This window comes from Chelmon rostratus, chromosome 23 (assembly GCF_017976325.1).
Source record: "Chelmon rostratus isolate fCheRos1 chromosome 23, fCheRos1.pri, whole genome shotgun sequence".
NCBI lineage: Eukaryota > Metazoa > Chordata > Actinopteri > Chaetodontiformes > Chaetodontidae > Chelmon > Chelmon rostratus.
This window is the reverse complement of record NC_055680.1, coordinates 16,791,168-16,814,639: the sequence shown is the minus strand read 5'-3', so window position 1 is coordinate 16,814,639 and position 23,472 is coordinate 16,791,168. Positions and strand designations below refer to the sequence as shown.

The 23,472-nt window shown below is 42.8% G+C and overlaps 1 protein-coding gene and 1 non-coding gene across 2 annotated transcripts; both read left to right on the top strand.

The window, feature by feature from the left end:
- Positions 1-554: 554 nt before the first annotated feature.
- On the top strand, positions 555-626 carry trnap-cgg. The gene has a single exon. It is a non-coding gene; the product is annotated as a tRNA-Pro (tRNA).
- A 3,862-nt stretch (positions 627-4,488) lies between these two features.
- LOC121626797 (ladderlectin-like) lies at positions 4,489-7,128 on the top strand. Its single transcript, XM_041965476.1, has 6 exons — positions 4,489-4,555; positions 4,702-4,774; positions 4,913-5,022; positions 5,704-5,838; positions 5,929-6,037; positions 6,995-7,128. Exons 2-6 carry the CDS (start codon positions 4,717-4,719, stop codon positions 7,060-7,062), a joined length of 480 nt encoding a protein of 159 aa, XP_041821410.1. The 5' UTR covers positions 4,489-4,555; positions 4,702-4,716; the 3' UTR covers positions 7,063-7,128.
- Positions 7,129-23,472: the final 16,344 nt, after the last annotated feature.

Genomic DNA, 23,472 nt, shown 5'->3' with positions numbered 1-23,472 from the left:
TTACAGATGCCTTTGGAAGCAACATCAGCACACAACTCTCCTAAATCCTGTACGAGTACATTGCCTCCTTTAGAGTGTGGTGGAGGCTCTGGGGCTTTTTCAAGCTTTTAGGCTCTTAGTTCCAGTGGAGGGTCTTGTTAATGCTACAGGAAGATATTTTAGTCATTGGGGTGCTCCAGTTTGTGAAAGGGCCCTTTGTTGTTCCAGCATGACTGTGTCCCTGTGCACAACGCGAGGTCCATGAGGACATGGAGGTGGACCCCCTTGCCCACAGCAGCAAGCCAGGCCTTCTCGTCAAACATCTGTGCCTGACGTCACAAATGCTCTTTTGGCTGTTACAGCCACAAAGGTTGGTCCATGCTTTTTGAATGGGTAGTCCAACAAGGACTCTGGTGTCAAATAAAATGAGGACTTTTACTGTTCTCACTGTTCAAACAAACCTCAGGAGAACGCAGAAGTATGCAGCTGCTGTGTGTGCAATGACAGAGCATCTGGACCAGTAGAAGGTGTCATCCACTGCACTGTAAGAGGCTTAAATCTGTCCTTAAAAGTGTGGCTCGTTGGTCTAGGGGTATGATTCTCACTTCGGGCGTGAGAGGTCCCGGGTTCAAATCCCGGACGAGCCCAAGAAACCCTTCCTTGGAGCTATTTGACCCTATGAATATATGGCATTGTGTATGGCAATGGTGGTTCTCTTCTTAACTGCAAACGACACCCCAAAGTCATAGAACACTAAATTGATAGCATCAACCATTCTTCAGTACTCTGTTCAGGTATGAGATGATTAACACTTAAGCACAAAATACTCAAATCCTCATGTCTCTCTATTAAAACACAATGTCTTTGGAGGGCTGCAGGCCAATGAATGGTATAGAAATGACACACAATTGAGGATTTAGTCAGCAGAAGTTGTAGCAGCAGGGGGTGTGTTCACCAGTAAAAGGTGTTGTTTCCTGCCATTTCTTTTAACGGGAGAAGGCAACTCAAGTGATAAGCTGTAATGAGTCTGTAAACAAAGATATAACAGTCTGTAATGAGGTAAAAGGGTAAAAAAGAGAGGATGTGGACATGTTTTTATATTTCCAAAAATGTGATATTTAACCCATTCTACCATTCAAATAGAAATTGTTCCTTAAAGTGAAATCTTGCACGAACAGATGCCTAAAATCTAACGTGAAAATAAAAAATACAAAAGAGGTATTGTGATTGTGACCGTCATTGTAACATACACGCACTTTACATACGTGCACATAGCCTCCTAGCAACTTGGCTAGCAAACATGTTAGCTAACAATCGCTAACACGTTAGTGATTGTTAGCTAGCAATTTAGCTAATATGCTAACAGGAAAATGCACTTATTAGCACTAACAGCACTACATGACTGAACGCCATTTTTATATTTAGGCTAAAAGCGATCTGCAAATACATATAAATTACAGGGCTCTCAAGTCTCACGCACTGAGCGTGACAGTCACGCTTTTCGGTCTCTCGTCACGCCCTCCCGCCACTCGCGCTGAAAAAAAATACCGCTAAATTTCTCTGGTGCGCCGTTGCCATGGAACCGGGAGGAATCAAGCACGTTCACGTGCAAGTCGAGCCTGTCACTTACCTGTCAATCAAAAAAAGAAAGGGCCGGGCTAAGGTAACGCAACAACCAATGAACAAAAAGCGTTGTTATCACGTGATTCTGCTACAGCTGAAACCGCGGAAACTGATCGGATGAGCTCTACACGGGAACAGAGCAAATCAGTCATATCTTGTTTTAATATTACAACAAATTCACAACTTCTTTGACACAAGTAATGACAACTTGACCGCTGTTAGAGATAATTAGCGAGGAGTTTTGTGGAAGAAGAACAAAGCAAGAAATATTTTGCACACACGACTTACTCATTATTAAGATAAAAGGAAAACATTTAAGTAATAGAGGCCCTTGGTTCCTTCCCAGATTGGTTCAACTGTGGTCCCTGTAATGTAGATCACGAAATTTTACAATGTAGACCTGGGTTAAAGTTAGGGTAAGGTGATAGAAACGGTGATACAGTGTGTGTGTGTGTGTGTGTGTGTGTAAAATGAGGCAACTGTTTTAATTTAACACCTTTATTTTTCTTAAGTGAGTTTTTTTTTCAATAAAACAGTGTCCAACAGTGTTTGCATTGCAAAACAAGGTATAGTTCACCCTGAACAATGAATCTTCAGTGCATCTTAAAAGACATGCTTATTTGAACGTTTCATGATAGAGAACAGTGTTTTTCCCTGAGGTTCTAAACGTCTGTTTCTGTATCATAACCTACAAAAAACAGAGCATCTTAACACTAAAAACTGTGATATTTCGCCCCTCCTTCTTTTCATGCCCACACTCACATCCGTGACCCATTAAAAATGGTTCCATGATCAGTTGAGAACTTCTGGTTTAACTTTGAAAAGGCTGATCTAACTTCCCCTCCTTCTTTTCTCCTTTCCTTCCTTCCTTCCTCCCTCCTTGACCCAAAGACAGCACAAGGGTTAATACAGTGGAACAAGCTGAAATACAAATGACAGGAGAAAAAGAAGAACATAGACAGATAGCCACATGAACAACTGTGGTCTTTTTTTTCTTTTAGTACCCTCTTTGAAAGGTTGGTGGACTAGTGTGTCCTTTCCTAACACTCTTCCTTGACCTTGATGGAAATGCATGAGGTAAATGAAACGTGTGAAAGAGAATTCACAAGGATTTAGTAAAAGACAGACCAGTAAGACCTCACATGACCTATTACGATCGTCCATGTCATTACAGCCAGAGAGTCTGTGTTGAAAGGAAATGCCTCGCTCTTTATCTTCATGGGAAAACTAATCCAGTTGCAACCAATTGTGCAGATGACTGGAACTTGTTTAGCCTCACTGTGCCAAATTATTATTAAACTATGATGAAGGCTGTAGGTCACAACTCTAAGCTGTCTCCAGGTGCTGCCTCCTCCTCTTCATCGTTGTGCTTGGGGAATGCCTCAGCTGTCCCAGCAACGTTTATCTGCTATCACTGTGTTGGTCGACAGCATCATAATTAATGCTGCGGTCATACTTCTGGCTTGGTCTCCACCAACTACTGAGGAAAATGCCCGTTTACATCAAAATATTACTCCTAGTTACTGGTAACTATTGGTAACACTAAAATTCCAGGTGAAACGTATAAAGGTGTTTCTGCCTCTACGCTGTGTGTATGACAGTGTGAATTAATAATCAACTTGCTTTTTCAACATTTCGTTTGACATATGTCTCTTTTATTTGATTGTTTTGGATCTGTGCCCCAGTTCAGTAGAATTTCCAGACAAGGACCTGTGAATGTGAATCATAAAGATAACAACCACAGGAATTATTTTTCAACTTATATTTACCCATGGTAGGCATAAATGAGTGTGAAAGGCGTTTTTCAGCAACGCCCTGATTCACATTAAAACAACTACGAACATTTGCAGCTGGCAGCAGCTCCACTTGGGCCCTGTGGTGAGAAGGTTAGTCCACCAAAATTAAACACAACAAAGCACCTTTTCTCACTTCCCTCTGGTGGTTTGCACAAAGTCTTATTTCCCCAAATTTCCTACGTGTCTGAAATCTGAACTTACTGCTCAATGAATGAATGAAAAGACATTTACTAATAATCATCATTTTGCATCACTCCTCACAGCTGCAGAGTCAGAACAGGAGTTTTTAGTAGTTTAGTAGTTTTTTTTTTATAAATTGCTGAGCATTGCATTGTAGGATTGTTAACAAAAAGTTTATCAATGACCCTTCTGCTGTCGTGGCATTGTGTAATTAGTGCAGAAATCAGTCACTCAAATAAAATGGCGGACCGTAGATGTAGTGCACCACGATATAGTAAACGAGGAGAATCTAGAACAAAATACAGTGGCCCTCGCTTTTCTCTGTCTAAATCTAGCCAACCGCAACCACTGGTGGATAAAAGCTGCAAAAGAGCCCTCTTGGATGCCCCTGTGTTAGATAAAACATGATGAAAAGCTCTCTGCTGTGGCTCAGTGTGCAAGTAAATGTGATGTCCCTCTAGGGTGCCCTTCCTGTGGAGGAAATGCAGTGTAACAAGCCCAACTCCAAGAAAGTTGGGACGCTGTGTAAAACACAAATAAAACAGAATATCATGCCATGTCTGACTTTATTAATTGATACGATCATTTATATCAGTGTTTCAGCTTCTCCATCCATCTGTTGTGTGAACAGCTGATCCTGTTCAGGGGTGCAGGTGACATGCTGTCACGCTTCACCGTTTAGTCTAATAATTTCCCCGTCTCATGTCTTAATCCTTGAGTAGACTTTAAAGCAAACAAAAGAGCTGAATTGGTGCAATTTGACTGAATGTGATGAGCCTGCACAGATGGCCATTGGTTTTATAGCCCATCATGCACTGGGGTGTAGATATTTGTTTAAAACAGAAACATAGATGGTTCACTGGATAAAAGAGCTGGTGTTTCTCTTGTTGAGCACCTCAACACAGGAAGACTGAAGCTACTGAAGAACACTGACCACTGAAGAAGAAGAAGAAGAAGAAAATCTAATCCTGCTGAAGGTTTGTTCCAATTAAACCTTTTTTTCTTCAGCTCTGTTCTCTCTCATCATCGTCTCTGCTTCCTCTGAAGGACTGAAAGCCACTAGTTCCTGTCCTCACATGGGTTCATTTCACAAGTATTACCACCGTGTCTCTCTTTGTTGAAGACGATCATCGTGAAGATGATGCTGACTGTGTCTCTACTTGTCTGTGCCATGATGGCTCTGACCGGCACTGCTGGTGAGTATTTAGAGACAAAAAGAGACGGTTTTCATGCTTTTATTGTGTATGTACAGTGTTCCAAAAGCAGAGCCTGAACTTATTCATTCTTGATCTGCTCAGCGAAGCGCTCCCATGCTCAGTTCTTCTTGTTTTCAGTGGACAGTCACATCATCAAGCGCTCAACAACTTGTCCAGTTGGTTGGACCGCTTTCAAGGATCGTTGCTTCAACTACATTCCTTCGCCCATGTCTTGGCCTCATGCTGAGGTAATCAGGATGAGTCAGTGCAGAACAGTGGAGTGGAACATTTACTCAAGTACAAATTGGAGGTGTTATAAGTCAGACTTTACAGTTCTCCTCTACTACATTTCAGAGGGAAATATTCTACTTTATACTCCACTACATTTATCTGACAGCTTTAGTTACTTGACCAATTGAAACAATTAGTCTATTAATCAATTAGTCAACTGACAAAAAATTAATAACTGCTCTGATAATCACTTTAGTCATTTTCCATGTAAAAACATTTCATGGTCCCAGCTTCACAGTTGTCAGTTGTTGCTGCTTTTTCTTTTGATTCTTTTAATGTGTTTTACTTCAACAGTTCATTTTAATATTTAAATTAATAGTTTTGAGGTTTGGATTTTTTTTAATTGGACAAAACAAGCATTGTGAAGGTGTCACTTCGTGAAGGCAACAGAAAATAACCAATGGACTAATAGAGAAGATAATGGCAGAGTATTTCACAGTGTGATATTAGTACTTCTACTTGAGTAAAGTATCTGAATACTTCCTCCAGCACTGATGCAGAATACTCCTGTACTATATCCATTCTGCTGCTGCTGGCTCACACACTTTAATTGGCACATTCTCCTTATTGGCTGTCTTTGTACTACGTTATGTGTAATGTATCACATGACTTCACCCTCTTTGGCCTCCTCTCTGTAGAGAACTTGTCAAAGTCAGGGCGGACACCTTGCATCAGTGCACAGCTTTGAGGAGCATCGTGTGATTCAGGTTATGATCCTGCGTCAGACACATTCCTATCCACTCACTTGGCTTGGAGGCTACGATATAGCACGGGTATGTGACTGATGACACAAAATCTACAATATAGGACACAAAAGTTTGTTCAAACCATCGTTTGTTTTATATTGTATTCTAATCTTCTAGGATCGTACCTGGTTCTGGAGTGATGGTTCACCTTTTAACTTCTACTACTGGCATGTCGGAGAGCCGAATTATTCTGCAGGGACAAGCTGTCTGTTGATGAACTTCGGAGGTGAAGTTATAAGTTGCTTCAGAAACATTTTCTTTCTTTTGTTACTGAGGTCTGAGCAGGGTTTGATTTAAGAATCCCTGCAGCAGACATCGATACAAGTGATGATGACGTTTCTCACAGATGAGGTGCACTAAACAAGAACAATAAGTTCTCAAAACCATTCGCTGTATTGGCCAACAGACAACTTAACACCAGCAATAAGTGTTTCTATTGGTTTCAAGATGAACCAGCACACTGAACCGCTTCCTCTTTTACATCAAATGACATCTTGGCTTGACTAGAGAAGTTGTGTCTTCAGGTTTGTGTAAAGTGTTTGATGCAGACATGAAGTTCAGGCTGTTAAAATATCATTTTTGAAACAAAAGAAGTTTTCCAGGTGAAGGAATGGTTTGATGAGATGGCCAAGATTGCTTCCTATGAGCGTCTTAGTTACAGGTTGCAAGTAAAAGAATATTTATATATGAAAATATGGGGCCCTTATACCGCAGCGTCTTGATACAACTGTGGGTTGCACCCTTAAGCTAACCTCTGTCTCCAGTCATCATTTGTATAGATATATTCATATTGGTGTAGGTCTATCGTCTCTGTCGGACTCCCTCTGTGTGTTTGGATTTTTTATTTTTTATTTTTATTTTTACTTTACTTTTTGTTAGAGGCTCTGTTTGAGCTTTGTTCGACCTGTGTATGGTTGGTATGTATGTATGTTTTTTCCTTGTTGAAAATTAATAAAAAGTGAATTACAAAAAAAATATATCATTTTTGAATTTTCCTGCTGCAGCAGCAGTGGGGACGTCTTCATATTCAGCGTAAGATAAATTCTCTCAGTCACTTAATGTGAATGATTTAAATCGGTTTATATTCATATCTGCTTGGCCTCATTAAATCTATTTTGATGGTTTGTTGGTTGTTTGAGAAATGAGCCAATTTACACGTGAATAATTCTCTCTCTTTTTACAGATCCGAAGAAATTGGACGATCAGTCTTGCTCTTACAGAAGGCCGTTTGTCTGCGCCAAAAAGCCGTGAGGACGACAGAGAAACATGCAGTACATGACTTCAGGATTTTTGTCTTTTATGCCTTTCACTCTCCAGAGTTTCCTGTTTTTTCTTGCCTTATACACAATTAAAACTTTCTAGCATTGAAAAAAAAACACCAGTCTGTGAGTGTGATGAATCCTACATGAATACACAGCACAACACAGTGAGATAGAGGAAAGTCTTTATCTCACAGGGAAGTTAAAGAAGAGATAAAAGAAGAATTTGCAGCTTTATTGTTCCTAAGAAACTTCAAACTACAATGTAACTTCAAGATTAAGTTTCTAATTTAAAAAATATTTATATGAATAAGCTTAATTTCTGTTGTTAAAGTTCACTGTGAATGTGCGATTTTTTTCAATGATCTCAGTGTACTAACACAGGAAGACATACAGCTAAGAACAAGGACAGCAAATACAGAACAAATGGTACAAAGGTAAAGAATGGTCAGGACTGTCATGTTCACTAGTGTGTCAAAAAGTAAAAAACACCAATGACCAACAATGTCAATAAACTAAAATCTTTGTGCAAGTCACATATTCTGAGTTGTAAATGACACAAATAGTGCAAAGACATAAATATTGAAAGAATATGCAGAGTGGATGATCGTGTACACAGTATTTGTATGTATACATGGTTAAATACTTTATGAAGCCTACAGGGTGCAGGGTTTAAACTGACAATGACATGATCTCCTACCAGGCTTTCACTGTGAACATTTGCAGCAACTTGGGAGGAAAGCTAGTTGTGCCCCAGGTAATAGTTTGTAGTAATCTGAGGCCAGACATTGTCTTATGGTCGATGAGTAAAAAGACTGTGTATTTTATCGAGTTAACAGTCCCTTGGGAAAATTCAGTGGAGGCAGCTTATGAAAGGAAGAAGACTAAGTATGCAGATTTAAAGACAGAATCTGAGCAGAGGGGATGGAAGACCAGGGTTTTGTTGCAGGGTCAGCTGTTTCACAGTTGAGGGAGATGGGAGTGCATGGGCAAAATTTAAGGAAGACAGTGAGGGAGATGGCAGATGAGGCTGCTAGGTCTAGTCAGTGGATATGGATCAGGAGAAATAATAGTAGTTGGGGGGTGAAATAGGGACTGTGAGGGAGGGGGGCAGAGGACATGCATGCCTAACCCGGCGGGAGGAGAGGTTAAATTCTGAACAAGACACCTTGTGTTTAAATTAACAGGACTGTATTGTGTGTAATTCAGTGACATGCATGGTGCTTCACACTTAGCTATTGCCACCTTGTGGCAGTTGTTCATTACTACTTACATTACTATTACATTTCTCAAATGATCACACTTGACCTTCAGTGTAGGCTGAAGCTACACTGAAGAAAGTATAACCCTGCTTAAGCTAAAAAAAAAAAATGATGTCCAGATATCACATCTAAAATATTTGACTTCACAGAAACTACATTTAGTGACTTCTTATGACCTGATTATTTTATGTTGATGTAAAAAATATGCTTTACTTTCACAATACTTTCACAATTTTTTCACTTATTTCACTGTGTGTAATGCTGCTGCTACAGTGCTATTTCCCAGCTTGGGATAAATAAGTCTTTGCATTTCCACATCCGATAACTGTGAAAACAAAGGAAATAATAGTGAATTCCCTTACAGATGATATACACTGATCTGTGTTGGTTCAATCAACAGAACTAAAAAAAAAAAATACAGTTGTCAATCTGCTGCTATGAAAATGTATAGATGAGTGAGGGTCTAGTATTCAGGGTGATTTGAGATGGATAAAAAGGCGATGTGCAGTGGAGATGCAAGATATTACCTGTTCAGGTTGAATGAAGCTACAGAGAGCGATCTTGTGGTTCTGAAAGAATACAAAATAAACTATTACTACTCTCTGAAGATCACATAATACAGAAATGCAGATAATACAGTAAATGCAAAATATGGGTAAAATATCAAATTAAATATGAAAATTGATATGTACAAAGAATAAGGTAATATGAAGTAACAAAACAGCCACATATCCAATAATCTACCTACAACTACTTATGCTGGATGACAGGATAGCTTAAAAGTCTTTCTCTCCCTCTCTCAGCAGCAGTACCGCAAAGAAAAAGAAATGCAGTCCGAGTGAAGCGCTGGAGCCGCTGACGGACGGTATCTAACTAAAGCCTCGAGTGGTAACAAGTATGAGCGCCGTTGTGGAGCGCTAACTCCATGCTAACTGCGGTTAGCAGTTAGCATCCGCCGCTAACACACGCTCCCCAGCTCACAACGGCTCTCCTGCTCGGTAACTTACAACAAAACACTGGAGGCTCTCGTTGTTATCAGCCCACGGCTTCAGCGCTTCATGTGGGCTGTATTTCCTTTGCTTTGCGGTTTTGAAAACTGCTGTTATAAGGGGCATAAGGCTACGCAGCCAAGCCCGAGAGGACGGGCCCAGTTTGAATGTTTGGTTTACAAACTGCCACGAACAAAACTCCAGACTGCCTTTAAGCAATATTTGTTTAGCCCTGTATGTAGCCCAGTTGGGCTAGCGATGGCTTTTGGCCATCTTACGCGTAATAAACTTAATTCATGGGCATAACGTTACCGGTAAATGCTAGCTAGCTATCAGCTACTGCCAGCTAAATCCGACAGCTTTTTAAGCTTTTTAATCCGGCCCGCCAAACTCGAAGAAATTATATTAATAAACCTTGTTAATGTTTTATTTTCCCTGCAATTATGGCTTTTTCCCAATAGATAGCGCACTCTAGATACATTGAGCTTTGTTGAGGTGCGGCGTATTACTCCACGTTTGCGCTTTACTCTTTGACCCTCAGCCCTTCTCTGAAGATGAGCGGAGCTAAGAAAAGAAAAGTGTACAGAGAATGTCGGGTTTTTAATAAGGAGTGGACAACTAAATGTTTTTTACTGAACACCGATCAACTGCTGTATGCCCGATATGCCAAGAGACTGTGGCGGTGTTTAAAGACTATGATACAACAAAACAAAACTAACTCCAGACTTTGATGCGCTGGCTAAAGAGGGAGATTAAATTTGTTCAATAAGCCTTACATGTGACATGTAGTCATTTCTGTTAAGGGATGCACATGTGTGGTGCACGATCAAATATAACGCGCTCCGCATACTGGCGCGTTGTCCCTGTTCCGTCTTTGCGCTGCTCATTGTTGAGTTTTGGCATTAGGGATGATTGAATAGAAGGAGCAGGACAAGTAGACCTGCATCTCCTACCGTTTTTCTTAAAATAAAGACAGTCAGGAGGAGAGTGATGATGATAATATCCTGAAGGATAACAGAACTTTCAGTGCTTTAAAATAATAACTAATAAAAACAATATTTTATTCATTTAATTTTCAGTGTTTTAAGAGTCATTTCAATAAATAGCTCAGTTCTGTGGGACAGATATTTTGTTGTAATGTTTTGTTCATTTTCAATTGAAATTAAAGCGCATGTTTTCTACATATCCCATGATATTTTATTTTCTCTTATGAGGTGGATTACCACTCCATCTGCTCCTGGTCCGGCCCCCCTGTCAAATTTTAGAACCCATTGTGGCCCACAAGTGAAAAAGTTTGCCCACCCCTGTTCTAAATAATTCTACAGCTGCATTAAAGTGCTTCAGTGGTTTCATTGACATTTATTTCTGACTGGCAAAGACCATTTTAGGCCTGCCTTAAAGGACAGAGGTTCAGTTTAAGAAGTCAGAGGTTCCTTCTACCTAAATAAAACCACACAAGTATCATCAGAACAATGTATTGCCCACTCTGCTCAGGTATCATTGTTTTCCTGTTTTGTTTGCTTCTTGAAGGAAATGTTAGGGTTTGTTTTCCTGCTCTGTTTGCTTTTTGAAGGAAATGGTAGGGTTTGCTGCTTCTTGAAGGAAATGTTAGAAGAGGCTGTTAAATCTAGTCTGTGGTATAGGCCTCCACCTTCAGCACCTTCTAAATTTTCCACCCCCTACCCGAACAAGGGTCTGTATCCAATCCCTACTTTCATCTTTTGACTCTACCTCTTTATTTTCTATCCCCTACCCGAACCAGGGTTTGTATTCCCACCCCGCTTTTTCTTGGTGCAGTTGGTGAGAGGCAGGGGTAGATGATGGTAGTGTGGCAATCGGCAGTTACATGTGGCATCTAGGCCTGTGGTAGCATTGTAGCAGCTAACAATAGCTAAAGCGGTGAGAGTATGATAGTATCTTAGCAGTTAGTATTGGTAGCTAGCAATTAACATTAACAGTATAGGTGAATCTAGCTTTATTGTCTTCTTCTGTTCCTCTTAGCAGGTAGCGGTTAGCACGTAACATTAGCTAAATGGTAGCATCGGAACTGTATTGTCTTCTTCTGTTCTTCCTAGCGGTTAGCAGTAGCATTAGCAATAGTTAAATGGTAGCATCGGTACTGGCCACTACCTGGAGCATCTCTGGGTCAGTTGAACGTGGCGGTGCTGTTTGGATTGTGTAGGAGCAGTGTGAACTGGCACTAGGGGGGGTGACTCTGGGACGCCGGAGTTCACTGCCTAACCTCCTGGAGGTGTAGTGGGACTAAGTAGGCGCAACACTGTTGAAGGGAGGTTTCCACCTGATGACCCCCAGAGACGTGTTAGGAATCACTGCTCTTTGGCAGGTATAGAGGCAGATTAGAGCTCCAAGGTTCTTCACTGAGAATGAATCCTCTTTTTGAGCACAAGTATCTTGTGTTTAAATTAACTCACAACTAGCTTGACTAGTGACTGTTGTGAATAGAGCAGCTGACAACATGGGAAAGACCATGTGACTGCTTGGAAAGACAGCTGACAGGAGGGAAAAGACCCCACAGGTGCTGGTATGGGCTAGCAACCCATGGCAGCAGTGGCAAGCCTTAACCTTGCTACAACCAGACTTAGCTACAACCAATATAAGGAAAATACCCCAAGAGTCAGCGAGAGCAGGGGTGGAAGATGACTCACAGGTGGATTTCATGGTAACGAACAGGATAACGGATATGACTATGCCTTGGATACATGACTCAGTGAGGGATGGGGGCACGGACCTATCTCTTAGGGCCAGAGGTAGCAGTACTCAGGTGACAGGGAAGGCAACTAAGGAGAGCAAAAGTTGTGCAGCAGAGGATAAGAAGCTTCAAGTTTGCCCATGTGGCTGGCAGAAAATAACATCAATCCGAGGCCTTAGAACTCATCAGGGAAGGAGGAAGTGTTTAGCGGTGGAAGGGCAGAGTGGCCGCATCAACCAGTATTTCTTGAGAAGTCAGTCGAATCAGTCAAGATTCAAGATTCAAGAGTCTTTATTGTCATTGCACATGTCAATGAAATTTTCGTTACAACCCCCATGTTAGATGGTAAGAAAGATAAGACTAGAAAGAGTGAATAAAATTAAGATAACTACAATAAAATAAAATAAACCAACATGCAATAAAAAAAAATATTCGTGAAGCAATTAAAAATATAACAGAATGAAAATATACTTAGGCAATAAAATATACTAAACAATAAACAATAAAATATGGAAGTGAAATGTGCAAACAGAATAAAATATACAAGCAGAATAAAATATAAAATATACACAGTGAAATGTACCGACAGAATAAAATATGCCAATGAAACTGAAATGTGCTGATATACTAAAATGTATATAATTATAGTATATGTGTGTACATAAAAGTCAAGTACACAGAAGGTGCAGGTGGAGGTAGAGGTGTAGGTGTAAAGTGCGGTGTGCAGTGTTCACAGTTCACACAGTCTCTCACTGCAGTGAGGGGCTGCTGGGGGTGATAGCTCTAACAGCTCTGGGGAAGAAGCTGTCCCTCAGTCTGTTAGTGGTGGTGCGGATGTTCCTGTACCGCTTTCCTGATGGAAGCGGTACAAACAGTCTGTGGCCCGGGTGGCTGGGGTCCGTGGCGATGGATCTCGCCCTCTTTCTGACCCGACCTTCATATATAGAGTCTAGGACAGGGAGGGGGCAGCCCACGATGCCCTGTGCAGTTTTAACCACCCGTGCCAGTTGTTTCCTCTCCTGTGCCGTGCAGCTGCCATACCACACTGTCACACTGAGGCAGAGGATGCTTTCAATTGTGTCCCTGTAGAAGTTAACGAGCAACCGAGAGGAGAGTCCAGCCCGTTTCAGCTTCCTGAGGAAGAAGAGCCTTTGTTGTGCCTTCTTCACCAGGCGGGAGGTGTTCATGGACCAGGAGAGGTCAGATGTGATGTGGAGGCCCAGGAACCTGATGTTGTCCACACGCTCCACCACTTCTCCGTCCATGAGGAGGGGGGCGTGATCCGTCTTCCTGGACCTCCTGAAGTCCACAATGACCTCCTTGGTTTTCCCTGTGTTCAGCACCAGGTTGTTGGCTGAACACCACTGGGTGAGCTGGTGTATCTCCTCTCTGTAGTGGGTCTCGTTGTTATCTGAGATGAGACCCACTACTGTAGTGTCGTCCGCAAACTTCACGACTGTGTTGGTGGGGTGGATGGCAGCACAGTCGTGAGTAAACAGGGTGAAGAGGGCTGGGCTGAGCACACAACCCTGTGGCGTGCCCATGCTGAGGACCAGAGGGGATGATGTGATGTTCCCTATTCTCACCACCTGAGGCCTGTTGGTGAGAAAGTCTCTGATCCAGTGGCACAGAGACGCAGGCAGACCCACCGTGTGTAGCTTCAGCGCCAGCTTGTCTGGGATGACGGTGTTAAAAGCTGAGCTAAAGTCTACAAATAGCATCCTGACGTAGGTGTTGGGCTGCTGCAGGTGGGTCAGGGCTGTGTGCAGGGTGATGGAGACAGCATCAGTCGGATGAAGTCCAGCGACAGGTAGAAAACCACAGTTCGCAGGATATCAGTAACACTATCCCTGGAGAGGAGGAGGTACGGAGAGGGGATGCAGTTGGTGTTGAGGGCAACAGGCCAGCCAAGGAGAGAAGCATGGAGCAGAAAGCTAGAGTTAGGTGGCCGAGGGCTAATGATAGCAAAGAGTGGGAGGCAGTTGATAGAGATTTATCAGTCATATTAAGCAGGCTTAGAGGAGATGTAGTGGAGAAATTGGATAAAATTGGAGATGCGATCTACTCCTATGGTCGAGAGAGATTTGGGGTGCTTGTCAAAAGGAAAGGCGAGAGGGTGCAGGTCGGCAAGTCTAGGCGGCAAAGAGAAATAGAGAAGTTAGTAAAGGAAAGGAGGCAGTTAAGAAAGCAGTGGAGGAAGGCGACAGAAGAAGAAAGGGAGGGAATTAAGGTGTTGCAGGAGGAACTGAGAAGCAGGTTAGCAGTACTCAGAAGGGCAGAACATCTTAGGGAGAAGAGAAAGAAGAAGGAACGTGCAAGGTCAGCATTTTTTAGGAACCCCTTTAATTTTGTGAAAGGCTTGTTTAATCAAGAAAAAGGAGGGCAACTTAAGGCAACGAAATCAGAGATTGAACAGTATTTGAAGTCGACGTATTCAGATTCAAAGGAGAATAGGAACATAGGTCTTCCACCTGACATGCCACCATTAGGGGAAGTGGAGCAGGAGATGGATGTGAGCCCACCTAGGTGGAGAGAAGTGGTGGAGGTGGTTAGGCGTGCAAAGGCTTCTTCGGCCCCAGGGCCTAATGGAGTCCCCTACCGTGTCTATAAGAGTGCACCTGGCATCTTAAGGACACTATGGAGATACCTGAGAATAGTTTGGGAGAAACAAAGTATTCCAAGAGCATGTCTTCATCCCTAAGGAGAAGGAGTCATCGGACCTTAGCCAGTTTCGGATGATTTCTCTCCTAAATGTTGAGGGAAAGATTTTCTTTAGTATCGTAGCACAGAGGCTGGCTAAATACTTAGAAAGGAATGGTATGATAGATACGACAGTGCAAAAAGCAGGGATACCAGGATTTGCGGGATGCTTAGAGCATACTAGCATGATTTGGCATCAGATTCAGACAGCTAAGAGGGAGAAAAGAGACTTGAATGTTGTATTTTTAGATCTGGCTAATGCGTTTGGGTCAGTGCCACATAACCTTATTTGGAGTTCCTTTGACTACTTTAAAGTGCCGGAGATAGTTGTTAACTTGGTGAAAGCATATTTCCAAGACATCAGACTGTGTGCAAGTATCGCAGAGCTCACAACAGGCTGGCAAAGATTGGAGGTTGGTATTATGGCAGGATGTACAGTGTCCCCGCTAGCTTTCACAATGGCTATGGAGGTAATTATTAGGGCTTCCAAGTGGGTCGTAGGTGGAGAGAGACGGCAGAATGGAATGCGTCTTCCACCAATTAGGGCTTATATGGATGATATGACACTGCTAACTTCAACAGTGCCATGTACAAGGAGGTTGTTAGATAAAGTCAATCAGAATCTCAAGTGGGCTAGTATGAAGATTAAGCCTAGTAAGTCAAGGAGTATTTCAATATACAGAGGGAAAGTAAGTGATAGAAAGTTTGCTATAGATGGTGAGGAAATCCCAACAATTAGGGAGAAATCAGTTAAGAGTCTAGGACGGTGGTACAATGTGGACCTGAATGATGTTGAACAGGTTGTGCAATTTAGAAAGGATGTTGCAGAAGGGCTGGAGAGAATAGATAAATCAGGGCTCCCAGGAAAACTGAGGTTGTGGTGCTTGCAGTTTGGCTTGTATCCTAGGTTAATGTGGCCAATGTCAGTATATGAAGTCCCATTATCTGTAGCAGAGAGAATGGAAAGGCTAGTTAGCTCTTATATTAGAAAATGGTTGGGTGCTCCCAGGTGCTTAAGCAATGTAGCTTTGTATGGGAAAGGAATGCTTCAGCTGCCAGTATCCAGTCTAACAGAGGAGTTTAAATGCACTAAGGTTAGGACAGAACTTTTATTATCTGGGAGTAAGGACATGTTAGTTAGCAATGTGGTTCCGAATCCTTCTGGGGGGAGGAAATGGAACCCAAGGGCAGCAGTGCAGGAGGCAGAGGCAGCTCTTAGGCATGCAGAAATAGTAGGAAATGTTCAATTTGGCCGGGGAGGCTTGGGGCTTGGCCCAGGCAAACCAGTGTGGAATAAAGCAGGTCTAAAGGAGAAAAGAAAGCTTGTAGTGGAACAGGTGCGTAGGCAGGAGGAGTTGTTAAGAGGGGCAAAAGCAGTTGGTCAAGCCAAACAGGGACAATGGTTGAATTGGGAAGGTGTTGAGAAGAGGAAACTTAGTTGGAGGGACCTGTGGAATATGGAGGAAGGCTGTATTAAATTTCTGATAGGGGCGACATACGATGTGTTGCCAACCCCGCAGAACCTAAGTCTCTGGGTACAGGGTGATCAATCGTGCCCACTCTGCTCAGGTACAGCAAGTTTAAAGCACATTTTGTCAGGTTGTAGAATTAGCTTATCACAAGGCCGGTATACATGGCGGCATAATCAGGTGCTGAGAAGCTTAGCCGCAGGCATTGAGGAGAGAAGGAAGCAGGTGAATTCTGGAAGTTCTAGAAAGGAGAGGTTAGATGTGCAGTTTGTTCGAGAGGGGGAGAAAAATAGAGCTGCTAAGTCAGGGAGAAAGCAGGTAGGTGGCTTCCTGGTAGGGGCTGATGATTGGCAAATGCAGGTCGACTTGGGAGGAAAGCTAGTTGTGCCCCAGGAAATAGTTTATAGTAATCTGAGGCCAGACATTGTCTTATGGTCCATGAGTAAAAAGACTGTGTATTTTATTGAGTTAACAGTCCCTTGGGAAAATTCAGTGGAGGCAGCTTATGAAAGGAAGAAGACTATGTATGCAGATTTAAAGACAGAATCTGAGCAGAGGGGATGGAAGACCAGGGTCTGTCCGGTTGAAGTGGGGTGTAGAGGTTTTGTTGCAGGGTCAGCTGTTTCACTGTTGAGGGAGCTGGGAGTGCATGGGCAAAATTTAAGAAAGACAGTGAGGGAGATGTCAGATGAGGCTGCTAGGTCAAGTCAGTGGATATGGATCAGGAGAAATAATAGTAGTTGGGGGGTGAAATAGGGACGGGGGGGGGGGGGGGGGGGGGGGGGGGCAGGCAGAGGACATGCATGCCTAACCCGGCAAGAGAAGAGGTTAAAGTCTGAACAAGACACCTCTCCTCTGCTCTGCTTTCCCCGCCCCATCTTCTCGCTCTGCCAATAGGAAGAGAACCAGGAAGTTTAGATAAGGTGGGGGTGTGGCCAGCTAGAGTCTCTCTTTGGGACCATGCGGCCTGTTCAGGTGAGTTTGCGTGGTAAGACACAGAGTTGGCTTGTTTTTTGATCTTTTTGGTTGTTTTCCTGTTTTGTTTGCTTCTTGAAGGAAATGTTAGGGTTTGTTTTCCTGCTCTGTTTGCTTTTTGAAGGAAATGGTAGGGTTTGCTGCTTCTTGAAGGAAATGTTAGAAGAGGCTGTTAAATCTAGTCTGTGGTTTAGGCCTCCACCTTCAGCACCTTCTAAATTTTCCACCCCCTACCCGAACAAGGGTCTGTATCCAATCCCTACTTTCATCTTTTGACTCTACCTCTTTATTTTCTATCCCCTACCCGAACCAGGGTTTGTATTCCCACCCCGCTTTTTCTTGGTGCAGTTGGTGAGAGGCAGGGGTAGATGATGGTAGTGTGGCAATCGGCAGTTACATGTGGCATCTAGGCCTGTGGTAGCATTGTAGCAGCTAACAATAGCTAAAGCGGTGAGAGTATGATAGTATCTTAGCAGTTAGTATTGGTAGCTAGCAATTAACATTAACAGTATAGGTGAATCTAGCTTTATTGTCTTCTTCTGTTCCTCTTAGCAGGTAGCGGTTAGCACGTAACATTAGCTAAATGGTAGCATCGGAACTGTATTGTCTTCTTCTGTTCTTCCTAGCGGTTAGCAGTAGCATTAGCAATAGTTAAATGGTAGCATCGGTACTGGCCACTACCTGGAGCATCTCTGGGTCAGTTGAACGTGGCGGTGCTGTTTGGATTGTGTAGGAGCAGTGTGAACTGGCACTAGGGGGGGTGACTCTGGGACGCCGGAGTTCACTGCCTAACCTCCTGGAGGTGTAGTGGGACTAAGTAGGCGCAACACTGTTGAAGGGAGGTTTCCACCTGATGACCCCCAGAGACGTGTTAGGAATCACTGCTCTTTGGCAGGTATAGAGGCAGATTAGAGCTCCAAGGTTCTTCACTGAGAATGAATCCTCTTTTTGAGCACAAGTATCTTGTGTTTAAATTAACTTCAAAGTAGCAGTAGTAAAGTACTCATTCTGCAGTAAAATGTCTCCTCCGACTGATATGTGATTCAATGGTACATCATTAGATTGTTGAAGCAGCATTTTACTGCAATTTGAACTCCTTTATGCAGTTAGCAAGTTTAGTCCACTGGTGCCCAACTTAGGGGTTGGGCCCCTTCGAGGGGTCACCAGATAGATCTGAGGGTAACACAACCACATATTGATTTTTCCCCCAATCAACCTGTTTACCTGTGGAATGTTCCAAACAGGTGTTTTTTGTAAGTAAAGTACAACTACTTCAAACTTGCTACAACACTTGAGTAAATGTACTGTTTTTTTTTATTATTGTGGGAGGAAACCTGAGCACCAGGAGTAAACCCACACACCTGTTTGTTCGAGGGTAGGAGTTGGAAGGGAGGGAAAGGGGTGAGGGACCGGGGTTAGGTTTTCTTTGATAACCTCTTTCGGAGAAAGCAGAAAGGCCCAGGAGCACGGGGCTGCTCTGGTCTGACCTGAGTCGAACAACAAGGAACCTCCTCCACCCTGGTCTCAGGGTCACGCCTTGTCTTCCTCTGCCACCAGCTCATGGAAGCCTTCTTCTTCTTCTTCTCCTGCTTCTTGTCTCCTTCACTTTTGGTGTTCTCCTCCCTTTTCTGTCCCTTTTTGAAGAAGTTGAGGAAGCTGAAGTGACCCTTCTTCTTCTCCTGCTTCTGGCAGAGGTCTTGCAGAGCCTTCTTCTCATCCTCCATCTGTTTTAATCTCATTTCCCAGCCTTGTTGTTTTTCGGCCAGCTCCTTACATTTGGTCTTACAAGCTTTGTTGCCCTGGATTAGCCTGTCGGCTTTCAGAAAAAACTCCTTTAGTTGCTTCTTTTCTTCTTCCCGCTGCTTGACTTTTTTCTCACAGCTCTGTTCTTTCTGGGCCAGCACCTTTCCGAACTGCTGCTGCAGATTGTTATATTTGGTCTTCCAAGCTTTGTCGCTCTGGGGAAGTTCAGCTCTGTTGCTGGACAGGTTGTCCATGGCCTCTTTGAGCTGGAGAGCAAGACAGTCGTTCTCCTCCTTGAGAGCCAAGATTTCCTTGCCTCTCTGGTCGAGGTTCTTCTCCCAGCTCTGTTCTTTCTGGGCCAGCTCCTCTCTGAACTCCTGCTGCAGATCGTTATATTTGGTCTTCCAAGCTTTGTCGCTCTGGAGAAGTTCAGCTCTGCTGCTGGACAGGTTGTCCGTGGCCTCTTTGAGCTGGAGAGCAAGACAGTCGTTCTCCTCCTTGAGAGCCAAGATTTCCTTGCCTCTCTGGTCGAGGTTCTTCTCCCAGCTCTGTTCTTTCTGGGCCAGCTCCTCTCTGAACTCCTGCTGCAGATCGTTATATTTGGTCTGCCACGCTTTGTCGCTCTGGAGAAGTTCAGCTCTGTTGCTGGACAGGTTGTCCGTGGCCTCTTTGAGCTGGAGAGCAAGACAGTCGTTCTCCTCCTTGAGAGCCAAGATTTCCTTGCCTCTCTGGTTCCATCTCTGTTCTGCCTGGGCCAGCTCCTCTCCGAACTCCTGCCAAGCTGTTTCGCTCAGTTCAGGACTGTCGCAGCACAGGTTGTCTGTGGCATCTCTGGAATCATTCCATTCATTTGTTTCCTTCCCAGGGGGAATCATATCACTATTACCACTCAGTGAGTGGTTTGCAAGCTGATCGGAGTCAAATTGATCCTGAGGATCAAGCTGACCCCTATTGGTTGGGCTGTTTCTTTGGGTCATTGTACTGCCTGTTGTGGACTGTAGTTGTCTGCTGTGGACTGTAGTTGTCTGTTGTGGACTATCGTTGTTCTTGGACATTTGTGTCTGTAGTGGATCCATGCGATACGATACAATGTTCTTCTCTTCTGTTCTTCTGTTAATTGACTGGTGTACACTCATTTGACAGGCAGAGATGGATAATCATGCATATTGTATTGGCTTTGATCATCAAGGCAACCTTTATTGGCTTTGATCTTCAAGGCAACCTTTATTGGCTTTGATCTCAGAGTCACACTTTTTTTTCCCTTTTTTTCTCTCTTCCCTTTTTTCTCTTTTTTTTTTTTTTTGAATAACTTTATTCAGTCCAAAAGACAAAACACTGACAGACACTAAGAGAACAACGTAAGGAAGACCACAACAACAGTAAGAACAGTGAATACACACAGGCCAGTTAAGTGAATTTCACAGGGAATAACAGAACAGGGTTATGGGAGCTGCAGTGTATTGTGTTGCTTTGATGTTAGTGTACGTGTGTGCGTGTGTGTGCACTGAAAAAATGACGTGTATAGTAATATTTTTTAGGTTAATTATTTATTAAGTAAATCCTATATATGCCATCCATGTAATAAACGAACTGTATGGGAAGAGTAAGTTTGATTATGTATTTTCACGTAATATTCAAAGGTTTCGTCGTCATGGCAATGAACTTAGAAACACCAAGGACAGCCGAGTGGTTTCTTTAATGTAAAGTTCACGGTGGCTTTATTTATTTATTGATACAACGCGGACAGTGAGTACAACTTTGCCGTCGGCGCGCCGAGTCCGTTTCTATCGGGGCTGTCGCGGACGGTTTCCGTGTCAGGCTCTCCCGCCTGGTGTCTGTGGTGTTCCAGACAACCTGGAGGGTCCGGCGTGTTTCCAGAGTCAGACCGCGAGCTCGACCGCAGGCCACACTGAACAATCTGCGCGTTTATTAGCGGCCGAGCTCTTCTTGTCCGTGCAGGGACACCCGTGTTTGTGGGTGGAGACGGCAGGTGGAGGGGCTGACTGACGGGGATGAGAGACGGTGAGGCGCTGTTTAAAAAAAAACAAAAACAACACTAGTTAATTAATGGGAAACACTGTGGATATTTTCAACATATTTTTACAGCATATTGTTCAAAAGTGCATTGGTTTGACAGTGATGCAGTTTATTGTGTTTACATGATTCTGTAGTTTAATGTATTATTTCGTCTGTTTTTATCCTCCCCAAAGCAACAACTTTGTGCAGCTGACACAGTGTCACAAGCAAAGCCACCTGGCTGTTCAGGTAAAAATAAATGTGTCGTTGTTTGCACTTCATAAGTTATAGGAGGTTTACCCTCATCACAGAACATATAGGTATGATTGTAAGATTCAAAGACAATTTCTAACTTTCCTAAACTTAGTGAAATTATTTAAAATGTTTAGGATCGATAGGTGTTGAAATATTGATATTTTTGACACTAGTCTATAACTTAAATAAGAAATTAAGCCACACTATACATCTGAACATGGATTCACATACATTTTACAGGGTGTCAGCAGAGAGGCAGCTCAAGAGGACCAGGCCGAGCAAGTCCTGACGATCTGTGTCTTCCTCACATGTGAAGAAGATGAAGGTGCATCCAACGCTGAAGTGTCGATTGTCATTGAGGGGACTGAGGTACTTGACAACTGTGGAAGTGTTGCAAAGGCCTGTCTCCTGCTGATGGGCATCATTTATGCCATGAACTTGAGTTAGCCACCAGAAATGAAGTACACTCCTTCAGTGTTTCAAAAGCTTCCGCTAGAGCTTGATGTCCTGAAGCTGCTCCCAAAAATCCTGTCTCTGCGAAATAAACGTATAGCTTGAGTGCACATGTTCTACCCAAGAGTTGTCCTTTCAAAGAGGGTACTAAAAGAAAAAAAAGACCACAGTTGTTCATGTGGCTATCTGTCTATGTTCTTCTTTTTCTCCTGTTTTAAAGATGTCATTTGTATTTCAGCTTGTTCCACTGTATTAACCCTTGTGCTGTCTTTGGGTCAAGGAGGGAGGAAGGAAGGAAGGAAGGAAAGGAGAAAAGAAGGAGGGGAAGTTAGATCTGCCTTTTCAAAGTTAAACCAGAGGTTCTCAACTGATCGTGGAACCATTTTTAATGGGTCACGGATGTGAGTGTGGGCATGAAAAGAAGGAGGGGCGAAATATCACAATATCACAGTTTTTGGTGTTAAGATGCTCAGTTTTTTGTAGGTTATGATACAGAAACAGACGTTTAGAACCTCAGGGACTTTTTTAATGTGTTTCTTGAAAGTCAGGTTTGAGTCCAAGACGACTCCGAGGTATGTGAAGTGGGGGACCGGCTCTAATTCCTCCCCGTCAAGAAACACATTAGACCTTTTAATGTCAGTCGGGCGTTTGCTGAACATCATACACACTGTTTTTTTGTGTTTAACAGCAGGCAGGTGTCTTTCAGCCGATATTGTATGTTGTGCAGCGCATGTGTAAGCCTTGCATCATTTCCATGAGTAAAAATGACCACGTCATCTGCATACATTTGTACATTAAAATCAGTACATATATTAGGCAAATCATTCATGTACAGTGAACATAGCAACGGTCCAAGGATCAATCCTTGTGGGACAGCAAAAGGGGGGATTTTACACCATTTACCATGACACACTATTCCTTATTCGACAGATATGAGTCAAACCATTCCATTGTTTTATAATGAAACGTTCTAATAAGCATGTCTTTTAAGATGCACTGAAGATTCGTGAAGCATGCCAAATGTGTTTTTTTTTTCAGGGTGAATTATACCTTCTGCTGCTTCTCCAACCTTAAACCCTCCGGCGATGACATACTCCCCTTTTCCTCATTCAAATTCCTCCATCCTGTGTCCTCCTCTTGCACAAATGTTCATTTTTCACCATTACCAGAATGTCCTTGCCTACTACCAATCGTTAAACCAATACCAGAATAACAACTAGCAGCTGTTTTGTGCTGAACTTGCTTACACTTGGCATTGCACCTCAATCAAGCAAAAATGGCACTAACTCTCTCAGTTGCAAACATCTATTTTTATGAAATTAATGTATGCATCAAGAAAACACACAGCTCAGATTCTGTTGCACTTCAAAATAGACCTCACTGCCAATATAAAGTGTTGTGCGCAGAGTGAAAGTGTGACTTTGTGCCCAAAAACTGTCACATCACAGTGTTTTAAATCTTTTTTCATGGCTTTACACTGAGCTATAACTTCATAGCAATTTATCTTGTTTATGTTTCCAAATGTTAATCATTTCTCTGCCTTATGTTCAGTATTTTGAATGGACTCTGTGAAAGAGTGAAAATCAGCTGTCACTCTTACCTACTGTAACAGTGCACTTCTATGCACTTCCTGCCTTTGTTAATTTGTCTCTTTTGGTCTTTAGATATGTTAATTTCTTCAGTCACTCATAATAAACTGTTAAAGCAATACTATGTTTTGCCTGCTACTGTTCAAACACATTTTATTGAAAAAAAAACAAGATTTTTCATTTGTCAATGTACCTGTGAAGGATTCATTTCATTTAATTTCTAACTGAACCTCCTACAATA

Coding starts and splice junctions, on each gene's coding strand:
- LOC121626797 (XM_041965476.1), top strand. CDS start 4,717: ATGATGCTGACTGTGTCTCTACTTGTCTGTGCCATGATGGCTCTGACC. Junction 4,775..4,912: donor GGCTCTGACCGGCACTGCTG/GTGAGTATTTAG, acceptor TCTTGTTTTCAG/TGGACAGTCACATCATCAAG. Junction 5,023..5,703: donor TGTCTTGGCCTCATGCTGAG/GTAATCAGGATG, acceptor TCCTCTCTGTAG/AGAACTTGTCAAAGTCAGGG.